General features: G+C 39.6%; 1 protein-coding gene across 5 annotated transcripts in view; it reads left to right on the forward strand.

The window, feature by feature from the left end:
• The window catches only part of flnba (filamin B a), a 148,483-nt gene that overhangs the window by 69,478 nt on the left and 65,817 nt on the right, over window positions 1-13,188 (forward strand). For all 5 annotated transcript variants that reach the window (XM_087994347.1, XM_087994349.1, XM_087994346.1 and 2 more), the window contains exons 3-11: window positions 4,350-4,598; window positions 5,381-5,478; window positions 5,952-6,099; window positions 6,263-6,381; window positions 7,577-7,654; window positions 8,161-8,323; window positions 8,793-8,990; window positions 10,774-10,911; window positions 11,693-11,825. In XM_087994347.1, coding sequence (XP_087850473.1) covers window positions 4,350-4,598; window positions 5,381-5,478; window positions 5,952-6,099; window positions 6,263-6,381; window positions 7,577-7,654; window positions 8,161-8,323; window positions 8,793-8,990; window positions 10,774-10,911; window positions 11,693-11,825 — 1,324 coding nt within the window. The remainder of the gene's footprint in view (window positions 1-4,349; window positions 4,599-5,380; window positions 5,479-5,951; window positions 6,100-6,262; window positions 6,382-7,576; window positions 7,655-8,160; window positions 8,324-8,792; window positions 8,991-10,773; window positions 10,912-11,692; window positions 11,826-13,188) is intronic.

Raw genomic sequence — 13,188 nt, forward strand, 5'->3', positions numbered from 1 at the left:
CCCTCCCAATCCTGGGAGCATTCTTGTAAATCTCTTCTGCAATCCCTCCAATTTCCTAGTTTTCCAATAGAATAGGTTCTACTCACCCCCCTAACAGTGGCCTCGCCAACATCATATACAATCGCCAATATGACATTCTGACTCTTCATCTCAAACTAGAGTTTTGAAGGCAGGCATGCCAACTACCCTGTCTGATGTTTTCAAGGAACTGAATCCCCTCTTCAACAATATGCAGTGCCCCACTATTAAATGTTTAAACCTGCTCCTTTTTGTCAAAAATGCAACACCTTGGAACTTATCTTCCATCCCTTGGCTCATAAAGCTTCCTGCTACTTAACACACCACATCTGTCTCAGGCTTGCTGCAGTGTTCTAGCAAAGCTCAGTATCAGCTGGAAGAACAAACTTTTTCCACTTGGGGACCCTGTAGTCCTTTGGACTCAACATCACATTCAATAATTTTAAGGCCTGAACTCTGTCATAGCCCCCCTACCCCACACACCAGGCCTTCTGTCCATCTGCCATATGTACTACCTACTGTTAGCCACTAAGCCTCCATTTTTAACAACTATTCACCCTCCTTACAATTGTTATCCACTCCTTTGTCTGTCCAACTGTTTTTCTTTGGGCTGTATCCCTACCTATTTTACATCTTATCTCTTCCACCCATCCTATCTTCAGCGAATAGACCTTTTTCCTAGCGATAATCCTTCCTGAGAGGCTCAAGAGACCCAAACATTAACTCTGACTTCTCTGCACAGATGCTGCCAGACCTGAGCTTTTCCAGCAACTTGTTTTTGTCTCAGCCCATTGGCTGTCTTGATTTAAGATCCTTTTTATAGTGTTAGCCTTCACTGACCACTGTTTCCAATTTTGGGTGATCAGCAAACTTGCTAACCATGCTTTCTAAAATCTCCACTGTTTTGGGGGATGGTGCGAGAAGTTTGGTTTTTTTGACAGGCAGACAGCACAGACAAAAATCAGTACCTTGCTTTCTTTGGCTGTACCAAAATGTGCAACTTTGTTAAATCTAACACCTTCCTTCGCTGTCACCTAAATCCATTCCTCTTATCTGTCTTGAGTAATGTGCCATTGATGTGACTGTTCCCAAAACATCCAACTGAAAACTGCAGTTTATCTCCTAATGAACCTCTGATACTTAAAAGAAGCCTTCTGCCCTTTCTGGTATCTTCCAACAATGGTTACTCTGAATTGGTGGCTGTTAATCGTTAGCTTGATTAAAATTTTTAATGTCTCTGTGAAACTTCCAGGTCTTGCGTCTTATCTAGAGGAAGACCTGGATATGTCTAATGTAAAGCTACTCCTGGTCAAAGATAACTAGCAACTTTAAGTCACTTGTGGGATGTGGGTTTCACTGGCTGGGCTAGCACTTCTTACTACCACAGGATGACTAAGGGCATGAGATTATTGAGCTACTGTGGTCCACATGCTGCAGGTAGACCCATAATGTTAGCTGTTAAATTCCAACCATGTAGCTTCAAAATTATGCATAAAGGTGTCACTAGATGCTCAGGGTATAATGAAGTTTTCTATCCATGGTTCTGATAAATGTTTGCATCTTTTAATATAATCCATTCTGTAGTGGTTACAAGAGTGTGCTAATGAGAAATAGCTAATGTGCATTGATACTCAGGATCAGCTTTGTATAATGCACTATACTGACCCTGTGGTCACTAGTCTCTCCAGTTTCCTTTTGAATGAAGGACTGCCTTTAAGTTTGTTACAATCTTTCTTTCCAATGAAAACTTTTTTGCTTTTCTTAATGCCCTTGCTGTAGATCTGGGCACTTGTCAAGTTATGCTACCTCAGGATGAGCAGTTCATTCCCTTTTTTTTTGTCAGAATTAATCTAAAAGCTGTAAGAATTTAAGATTTGATTTGTGGATTGAAATGCAAGGTTTTTTGCACTTAAGCCAGTAACAATACCCACTTTAAGTGCTAATCTATATTGTTGCTTAAACAAGCAACAGTTGAAGCTTAGCTTGTAGACAAGCTGAAATCCAGTGGTGTTTACAAACCACTAGTCTGCAAACCAGTCACTGCCTGCTCAGGCCTTTTGACAAGCCAGCCTTTCTGTGGAGGGAAAGAAGTGATTTTTCTTCCACTCTCTCTACTGAAAGCATTTCTACCTGGAGAACCTGCTCTTTCTCTTTTTTTTTCTTTTTTGTCACCTTGTATCTTCTGCAAACAAATGAGTATCTGATGTTAGATTCTTTCCTGAGGATTTCACACTAGGTTTGCATGCAAACTTTTTAGTAAAGCTTGTACAGGCCAGGTGAGCCCTCCGTGGCATGCAAAATTTGAGTCAAGAGCCTGCAAACAAAAACACATCCCCTTTTTTATACAGGTTGGTAATGCTCTGTTCCTCTGGCCACTCCCTCTCCCCAGACCACATGTCACCCAAGGTAAATGGTAGGATAAGGTCATTCTCAAATGTAAATTCCCTAATCCTGGGGAATTGTTATGAAAAATATTTCCTAAATCAGATTTCCCCAAGATGACATGGGTATGATATGCTTCAGTATCAGAGGATGGCTATGAAAGCATTTCTGAATGGAAGGGACTAAATGGGAGTTGGTTTGATAGCAGGTGAGTTGTGGTAAATGGCTGCCCAATGAAGGGAGTCATTCAAATTCCTGCAAGAATGTCGCTCTCTCCCAAAGGCAGTACAGGTTAACCCTTTAACATGACAAGTTAATCTTCTAACGTGGAGGGGAGAAAGTGGTGGTCTAATCAACAAGAATAAACTGCAAGCCCTCTAGTCAAAGACTACATTGTCTTTGTCCTCTGCCTAAAACATGCCCTGTTTTGTCAACCTGGGTTTAAACCAGCCAAACTGGGAATATTGCATGCTTTTTGTAGTGGCAGCTCTGGGAATAGTGGGCTTTGTTTTTTAAGCACACCATTTAAGATATAATACTAGTTCTCCAATTTAACTTCCCAAGTTTGCCACAAGTTGGAATTACTAGACGACTAACACCATGGAATGTACCTCCCCAGTAGAATATTTTTGACCAAATGTGGCAATATTGTGGATATTATGGTAACAAGAAATCAAAAGATGTTTTACAATTGTGTGCAAACACAGCATTCCTTGGGTACCATAACATTTCTGGGCTCATACTTAGAGGACCAGGCTTCCAGTTTCATGCTGTGGAGTTTCATATGCCAACTCTACTTGCAGCTCAAGTCTACTAAAGTATGACATGCAGAAACTTAATTTCAAAGTTCACCTCAAATGGACAGATGGGCTTTGCTTGAACCTTGAGCAGAAAAATACACCTCTAAAATCAACACCTGCTTTATTGCTTTTGACATTCTGAAGACCAGTTTGATTTTGGAGCCGATTGTTGCCACTACTCCCAACTCTAGAGCATGGGCAGCACTTTGAAAAACATGTTTTGTGTTGATGGTCTAAATTGGCCTGGTAGCTTGCAGTTTTCTACAAAGCATTGCTAACTTGCAGTGCTGATTGGTGCAAGAATTTTAATAGGGATTTCTAGTGTGACAGTGATGCTTAACACTTCTAAATTCCTGTATCTGGTAGTTTAAGCCAAACATTCTTCTTTCTAACTGTTCAATTTATATCATGGTATTTGGCAATTGCATGCTTTTGCCTCCAGGTGACTTGGACACCTTTTTGTTTTTCCCAATTGAGTGTGTTTGTGGTCATAATTCATTTTGAGGAAGGAACAAGTGTGTGGAAGCAATTAAATTAATGGTGAGTTATTCTAACTACCTGGTGTTTGTGCACTAAATGTTTCTGTAGCAACAAATGTACTGTACTTCATGTGCAATGTCACCAAATTCAAACACCTGTCAAAGGCAGCTTGCACCAACTCTATGGTGAGTGTCTTGGAAATAGTCCGGAACTGAAGCGACTGGTCTTGTCAGTGCAAGTGATTTAATCACTAGCACCACAAACTAAATAGCAGAATTATTCAGTGAATCTGGATATTTGTGGTGGTTAAATTACTAGGCTGGTGACTAACTTCAATTCAGTCCACCTTTTTTCTTCATGGTACTTAAAGCTGAATTCCATTTTAACCAATGCTAGAAGTTTAATTGAGAATAACCAAGCATCTTTGAAAGCCCCTCTTAATGAGGCTGATAAATCCCACCCCAATGTGGCTGGCACTTAATGCCCTGCTAAGCCACTGTTTACTTGTATCTGGGGATGGACAAATGCCAATTTTGCTAGTTCCACATCACACTAATTTGTTTTTAACATTCAAAGGTTGGGAGAAGCTTTTAAATCAACTTACACGAATAGTCATTATATTAAAGTTGTAGTAATCTTGATTCTACTTTCTTTAATTTGTCTCTTCAGACAGCAAAGCCATTATAGATGGGAACCTGAAGCTCATTCTAGGGCTGATATGGACTTTGATTCTTCACTACTCTATTTCCATGCCAGTTTGGGATGATGAAGGAGCTGATGATGCCAAGAACCAGACACCCAAACAGAGGCTATTGGGATGGATTCAGAATAAACTGCCTGACTTGCCGATCACCAACTTCAGTAATGACTGGAAAGATGGAAAAGCCTTGGGTGCTTTGGTTGATAGCTGTGCTCCAGGTGAGTATAATTAGGCACTAAGTTCCAGATTGGAAATCTGGAAGCAAAGCTGAAGACCACTTTGGAGTCTCCAGCAGCAATAACTTTCAGCTGATTCTGGAAAAAGTCAAGTTGCCTTGCAGCTCTATTTCCATTCTTTTTCCTAAGTGGGAAGTGTCTGGAGTTGGGTTGACTGGCTCCTCTTTTTACCTAAAATATGGTGCAATCAACCAGATTGTAAATGTGGGCATGACTTATTCCTGAACAATCAGGATACCTTCTGAAGGTAAAGGACTAATCAAATGTTTCTGGATGTTTTGCACAGTGGTTACCATCACTGTCCCTCTGTCAGGGATTGGAGTTCAGTTCCAGCCTCCCAGGAACTGTCTGAAGTTTGTTCTCCCCTATGGCTTGTGGATTTTGACCAGTGCTCTAGTTTTGCTTCCATACTACAAAAAGTGCAGGTTGGGTGGATTGGTCATATAAAATCGCCTATAATATTCAGGGGTGTGTGGATGAGGGGGACTAGCCTGGGTGAATGCAGGGTTACAGGAATGAGTCTGGGTGGGATGCTGTTTGAAGGGTTGGTGTGGTCTCAGTGGGCCAAATGGTCTCTTCCTACACAGATAGGGATTCAGTGTATAGTGATGTGCCATTGTGATCCTTACTATTCTTTAACATGATTCTTTCACAAGTACTGTTCTAATATTACTAAATATTCTACTGAAGTGCACTTGTTGAGTATATCAGAACACATGGCAATATTGGGAGTATATCACTGCCTTTATAACATGATTTCTCAGGTTTGTGTCCTGACTGGGAGATCTGGGATGCAGCCAAGCCAGTGGATAATGCACGTGAAGCTATGCAACAAGCAGATGACTGGCTTGGAGTTCCACAGGTAAAAAGTAAACTCTATAACCTTGGTAAATATTAAAAGCTATGCTATACAGGCCAACCAGTGCAATGTTTGATTTTTAATGTATGAATATCAAGGTTAATTACAAGATCCTGTTTTGGAAGGGTGAAGTAGGAAATATTTCTACATTTTAGGCATGTGCAGACAGCTATAGGTGATTGCCTCATTATCAACACTGAAGTGATACAAAGGTGGGATATTTGGAATGGGTCCAATGCTTTAAATTTGCAAAGTTTTTTTTTTCTCTCCAATTTAATGTCTCCGGTTATACAGTCACAAGAATAAATTGCAGTATTCAAGAATTAATCCTAATTTTGCATTTAATTATCATGTGGTGTTAGGATGTAATGTAAAGTTGGTTTTACTACACTTGAGTCTCTTCTCCTCCACCCCTCCAATCTATTGAAGTTCAGATGGTATGAAAATTTAATTTTTTTTAAACACCTATCATGCAGGTGATTACCCCAGAGGAAATCATAGATCAGAATGCTGATGAACGATCAGTGATGACCTATTTGTCACAGTTTCCCAAAGCCAAACTTAAACCTGGAGCTCCATTAAAGCCCAAATTGAATCCCAAGAAAGCAAGGGCTTATGGTCCAGGTAGGTGTACATGTTTATTTCTGATCCTAGACCAACAATGTATCTCAAACTGCAATCCCTCCTTCACCCAAATGTTTAAATTGCCTAGATAAGTTCTGGACTTGCACTATATCCTGCAATATACTAAATTTAAGTACTTCAAAAACATTATTTTCTGTCCTAGGCATTGAACCTGCAGGTAATGTTGTGATGCGCCCAGCTATGTTCACTGTTGAAACAATTAGTGCTGGGCAAGGTGAGGTGATGGTCTTTGTAGAGGATCCTGAAAACCAGCGAGAGGAGGTAACTGTCTGTCTATAAACTGTCATTGTGTTCCAAGTGTTGTCCATTCCCCTCTGCCAACTGTAGTCTTATTGATGGAAGTGTAACTTGGAGTCTCCATCTGATGCTTTTTGATGTTTTTGCCCTTGGGTATAAATGGCTTAGTAACTGGCACATGAGCTTGTAGCATATCAAATATGAATATAGATCTGTTCTTAGTGGAACTTTTTTCAGAATCTAGTTTTAATCAAACTTTATTCCTGACCACTTAAAAATAAAAACAACTTAATGGAAAGCCTCTAAAAAGGCTGCTTCTTTGAACTTAAACTTCTCAATTTAACTATCGTAGAAACTCGACTACATGTATATTTTGACCACTAAATACTAAATTGACACTCCTGTGGTTTAAGTGGAGTGGTGCTTGCAGATTATGGCTACGTGGCCTTACAATTTTCAGTGACTGAAAGGGCAGAGTCTTTGCAACTGTTTGACTCTAGTTTTTGTAACAGCCTCCTGCTTACGTCCAAGCCCTGTTTTGAGTGGCACTCTATCTTCAGTGTGGTATTAAGAATTTAGTGGCAGTGGCTAGTACTGCTGCCATACTGCTAGGGACCCGGGTTTGATTCTAGTCCTGGGTGACTGGAGTTTGCATGTTCTCACTGTCTGTATGGGTTTCTTCTGGATGTTCCAGTTTCTTCCCACAGTGCATAGATGTGCAGGTTAGGTGGATTGGTCAACTAAATGGTCAACTATGACCAGGGATATGCAAACAGATTAACCGTGAAGTGTGGGGTTATGGGAATGGGTTGGGGATCTCTTCAGCATTGGTGCATAGTCAATGGGTTGAATGGCTTCTTTCTGCACTGTAGGGATTTTGAGTGCTGCACTTGAGTTGCTTCTTTAAAGATGTATAAAGTCTGGTTTCATTCCTCAAATGGATACAAAAGATGCCATTTGCACCCATCTGAACTAGGACACTTTTTTTGAGGCTGTATTTTATTTGGCAGCCATTTTTTAGTCAAAATTCCTTAGTTTTCTAAGATCTGTGAAGAACCTCAAAACAGCAAGGAATGTTTTGGTCTTAATCCCCTAAAAGTGACTTTTTTAAAACTATAACTTGGATAAGTTGGTTTCTTCCTATCTATCTTTAATCAGACTTTTTTAATCTCTATGTAACTAGAGGTAAACATTCTAATGTTGCCAATTTTTCTGCCAGGCAAAGGTGACCAACAATAATGATAAAAATAAGACCTACACTGTGGTTTATGTACCAAAGGTTGCAGGACGTCATAAGGTGGGTGCATAATGTTTTTGTTACTGCAGTTGGGGGGGGGGGAGGGGTTGGCTTTTTTATTTGAATGTTGGTTCAAGAACTGTTATCTAGCTCTGGGGTATGAAGGCATTCTAACTGCTTCTGTCATTTCACTTCTGAATTGTGGAATAGAGTGCCATCAACCTACATAACTAATTAACTAACTACTTCCTCATGTTGGGATACTTATTTGATATCTTTCTCTGGAACAGGGTGAAACTGGTGGTGGTAAATGGTCCAGAGACTTCAGAAGCACAACTACGTTTTTAGATTTAAATTGAAAATTCTTTAAAAATAAGAGGAGAAAGAGTCTCTACACTTGTCAGAATCAGGTGGTGGTAGCTTATTTGAAAGATGAGCTCAACGTGTGCTTAAGGTTTTAAATCTCTAGCAGGGGTGGGGAGACCAACTTTACTAGCTTGAGGCCTCTTTACTATTTTTAATAGCTGACAGTAACTGGATGATCATCTGAAATGGTCTCTCCCCAGATTACAGTTTTATTTGCTGGACAGCATATATCAAAGAGTCCTTTTGAAGTCAACATTGACAAGGCCCAAGGTGATGCCAGTAAAGTGACTGCACGAGGTCCTGGCTTGGAATCTACAGGAAACATTGCCAATAAGCCAACCTACTTTGATATCTATACTGCAGGTATACTTTGTTGCGGTCTGCGGAAAGGAAGGAAAATGCCCACAGCTACAAATTGATCTTCAAAATACTCCTCTACAATAAAGTGGGAATTTACTTGACAGAATATGGGGCAATCTGTCAATTTTATAGCTAACTGCTGAATGCATGTGGCTCATTGCTGGAGGTTTTGGATATTCTAGATTCTTACTGAAACTGATCAGCATCTTTTAAAGTCACTCTGAATTAACACTCTACATTTCTGAAGGTAGTTAGCTGACAAATTGAGTTTTTCAGCAAAGCAGTATTCTAATTATAGCATTTCACCACATCTTCAGTTTATAGTAGGATCTCTAGTAATTTCTTTTTTTTAATATGAACTTTAAAATGGAGTTTAGTCTGAATGCCTGTTTGAGATCATCTTGGAATCTGAAGGAATTAACTGCTTGGAGAACGAAAGTCTGCTATGTAAAGGGCTTGTTTTCTCTCTAAGGTGCTGGAGTTGGTGATGTTTCCATTGTGATAATGGACCCTCAAGGTAGTACCAACACTGAATTAACAATTGAAGATAAGGGAAACAACACTTACCGGTGCACCTACAGACCTGTGCAAGCAGGGCATCACACAATTCAGATTGCATTCTCTCAATCACCAATACCCAAGAGTCCATATTCTGTCACTGTAGGTGAAGGTAAGTAACATTCTGTCTGCTGAATTGCTTTTTTTTTCCTGCAAACTCAGAACTGAGTTTGCTTAACAATTTCCATTTTGTGATTTTTAACCTTTAGCTGTAATAAAGCATTTTAACACCTCCCATGTAGGTAAAGGAACTCCTCTTCCTGAAAGAGGAATGTATAACTTCAATGGAGAAAGACATAATGGGTCTTCAACTTACCAAAGAATCTGGGAGTCCCAGTGCACAAATTCAGGGTCGCTTACAGGTCCAGCATGCAACCTCGAAGGCAAAATAAAGGTTTCCCTTATTGGAAGGGTAGATAGTAGTGATTTTGCTACAGTTGAACAGTGTTTGTTGAAACCTCATCTGCAAAATAGTTGAGCATACTTTTTAGTTTTTTTTTAAGGGACCATGTATCTGGAGCCTGTAAGAGAAAGTGCCTTGGCTGATAAATGGGATGAGGGAAAGGTTGGGCAAGTTGAGCCTGTCTCCAATGGATCTTGAGTGATTTGTTGTTGTTGTTGAAAGAACATCTGTGGGAGAAACAAGACCTATAGTCACTGATTTGTAAAAGGTTTCCATTTTAGGATCTACATGTGTAAATGGAGGGTTGAGTCAAAGTCAGAATATTTTCAAGGTGGCAGTAGATCCTTGACTGAAGGAACTCCTAGATGGGGTTGAGGCCACTATCTGGTCAGTATTACCTGTAGTGATGGAGCAGGCTAGAGGCCAAAATGATGTACTTTTTGCTCCTTGTTACTATGCTTCAGATGTTCAAAACTACTAATCTTTCCATTTTCTTCAAACTACAATAAAAATAAAGTCTTACTCCAATGTTTTAGATTCAGTTCTTAAAAGTAAAGACCATATGCCACTGCAATAGTAATGATTTAAAGTTCTGATTTGAAATCTAGAATTGTAAAGCTAGTATAGTTTTAGCCATAAATTTATCAGGCAATAGAAAGTTCTAGTACAATACTGCATCTATAATCTAGTTTAACTTCTAACTATGAAGATATGATTTTTTTTAAGGATGGATGAATGCTGGTGATAGCCATATCTGACAAATAAGCAGAATTTAACTCCAGTTAGGCTTTGATTAAACTTTGTTAATATGTAGCATAAACTTTTTTGAACTGTTGCTCAAAAAGCATAGTCAAAGTTCTAATGTTTAAAATGTACTGAACTGCAGAAACCTTTTTTGATCTCCTACCTATTCATACTTTTTTTTTGGTCTGCCAAGTTCTAATTCAGAAGGATAAAGAGAATCCTTATCTTTGGGCAGAGGAGGGCAAGAAACTAAAGGAAGTGTTTGTCATTTTTTTACCAGTCTGTTTTGTTGGCACAAATGGAAGATTGCATCTCACTACTTCAGATGAAACGTGTAAACCACAAATTTTAATTTGTGGTTAATTAGTGTGCATAGTTCAGATTGTAGACACTTGAACAACCTGGAAGCTAAAAGCACAATTCAGTACAAAAATCTAGGAACTAATCCCATTTTTATCAAATCTCTTCCCTCTCCCCATCCCCAAATGTTGGGGCTAGAACAATGCTGACTTAATCAGATCTCTTTGGTCTTTTAGGCTACTTTGTATTTTTTTGGTGGCATGCAAATGAGGCTGTTCAGGTTTTCATTTGAGCTGTCTTTTTTGCTTAAGTACTGGTTGTTTTAAATAGCACTAAGTTTGCAACTTTCTCCATGGGATTTTCTGACTGTCATCTTACCTCTTGGACACTTTTTTTTTTTTTCAATTGTTGTACAAGTTGGAAATTAACTTCAAAAACTTCATTCCAGCTTGTAACCCCAATGCTTGTCGTGCAACTGGGCGAGGCCTACAACCTAAAGGCCTAAGAATTCGTGAAGTTGCTGATTTTAAGGTTCATACCAAAGGGGCTGGAAGTGGTGACCTGAAAGTGATGGTGAAGGGACCAAGTAAGTTTTTTTTTTTTTGTTTTTTTATTATATAAACCAAAGGATTTGGGTCATAACTAGTCTTAAACTTAACCAATTTTATTACAGCAGTAATGAGCAAGTATTTAAAAACCTGCACAAATATTGCATGTAGGCACAACTCTCTCTAGCATTCTATGAATTAAATTCAAGATTGTAGTTTGCTTTTGCTGCTTGCCTTGTCTCAATACAATTTTAGACCTAGAACTGAAGTTTTTGTGGTTACTTTTTGTGTGGATTTCTGCCACACTTCTTTGCCTGTTAATATACAAGTATGCAAAATCTACTGTATAAAGACTTTCCAGTTATGGTCCTGGTTAGGACCACATGTCACTGCTTTCCACTTTTACCTGTCAAATAGTGCACTATATCTAATGTGTAGCTAGTCTCCACTATCTCTACTATTAAGTAGCAATTTGATAAATTGAATCTGTTGGTGGTCTGGAAACTGGGTTAATAGTGCCTTTAGTGCATTTCAGTTTTAAAATTCAACAGATTTTGTTTCTATTGGATTTTGACTTGTGCTGCCAGACATGATGATTATGTAGTTGAACATATGACTGGAAAACCATTACTACAGTGTAATTTAGGTGGTCGTGTTATAATGTCCCCACATGGGCAAATGAATTTTGAGTAATAAACACCATCCCAGTGTATTGATTTCCTTCTTAGACATCTGGAGGATCTTGAAACAATTAACTTAGTTTACACTAACCAGCATTTTCATAGTCTGACCCTCTGGTCAATCTATCCAATTTGACAGAAGGTTCGGAGCAGCCTGTGAAGCAGAGAGACCTTCTGGATGGAGGGGATGCCTTTTCTTATGAGTACTATCCTGTTACACCAGGAAAACACATCGTCACTATCACATGGGGGGGCCATAACATCCCAAGGAGGTGAGTCCAGAAGTTTTTTGGTTTCATGACTGTGTAAGCCTGTGGGTCAGACTTTCTGCAAGTTTATATTTTCCAAGTTTTCACTCGTAACTCCTTTTCAAAAAGACTCTGCCAGTGTCTCCATGCTTCCCCACCCCAATTTTATGGCCTCTAGTTTTTATTTCTGTTAGACATTCTTGGGCAAGAGGAAACTCTCAAACCACCAGAGGTTAAAAGAAAGCACATTTCCTCCTTTCACAGTCTATGTTTCCATCCATGCACTATTTAACTTGCAGCCTAAACTCCTGTGCATTCTGTCTTGAAACACATCCGTCTTTTTTTCCTTCCCTCCAAACTGAAGCTGAAGCACTCTTTAAAAGAAACTTCTCCCCATTCTTGCAACAAACATGTTTCTAATTCATCCTAAAATTGACTTTTTAATGTTGGTGCTTTTCAGCTGGTGTAACTAACTGAAGCAAGTGTAAACAGCTGCATAATCTTCAGCCATTCTCTAGCACAAAAACATCAAAAATAACGTTTCATACAATTTCCTTTTTTTTTTCATGAGCGATGTGAAGTCTTAGCTCACTTATGTAGAAAATATAGTATTAGTCCCTTGGACAGAAAGCCATAAGATGTAGAAGTAAGTCATTTCAGCCCACCAAGTCTGCCCCCTTGCTCTTGCCACCTTGTTTCGCATAAGTGTTCCTTTTAAGCAAAGAAAATCTGTCAGCTTCGAATATATTTATCAGAATGGCCAAGGCTGGTCTTCTAAAGAATTCCAGAAATCCCAGCTGGAAGACATTCCTCCTAGTCTGTCTTGAACAGGTGACCCTGCATGGAGATTGTGCCCACTGGTCCCAGACAGTTCCACAAGAGGAACCAACCTCTCCCTGAAATGTTGATTCTCGCTCATCAGATGCTGCCTGATCTGTGCTTTTCCAGCACCCCACACCATTCTGATCCTCAGCATCTGCAGTGCCGACTTCCTCCTAACCTCTTCATCTAGCCTAATTTTGTTTCAGTAAGGGTAATCTCACTCTTAATTCCTGTGAGTACAGTCCCAACCTACTCCACCTTGTGACAGTCCCTCAATACCTGGTATCAGTCTTGTCTGAACGGCCTCAAATGTCAATATATTCTTTAAGATAAGGTGTCCAAAGCCCAGTTTTCTAGCTGTTCAACTTGTACTGTCAGATGTACAGAGCAGAAACACTGTTCATTCGGTCCAATTTGTCGATGCCGACCAGATAGCCCACCTGCCAGCACCCAGCCCACATCCCTGAACCCTTCCTAATCACATACCCATTCAAATGCCTTTTCAATGTTGCAATTGTACCACTCCCTCTGGCAGCCCATTCCATACACGTACCACCCTCTGCAT

This window comes from Chiloscyllium plagiosum, unplaced genomic scaffold (assembly GCF_037043375.1).
Source record: "Chiloscyllium plagiosum isolate Xiang-an unplaced genomic scaffold, Cpla_swu_hap1 HiC_scaffold_14, whole genome shotgun sequence".
NCBI lineage: Eukaryota > Metazoa > Chordata > Chondrichthyes > Orectolobiformes > Hemiscylliidae > Chiloscyllium > Chiloscyllium plagiosum.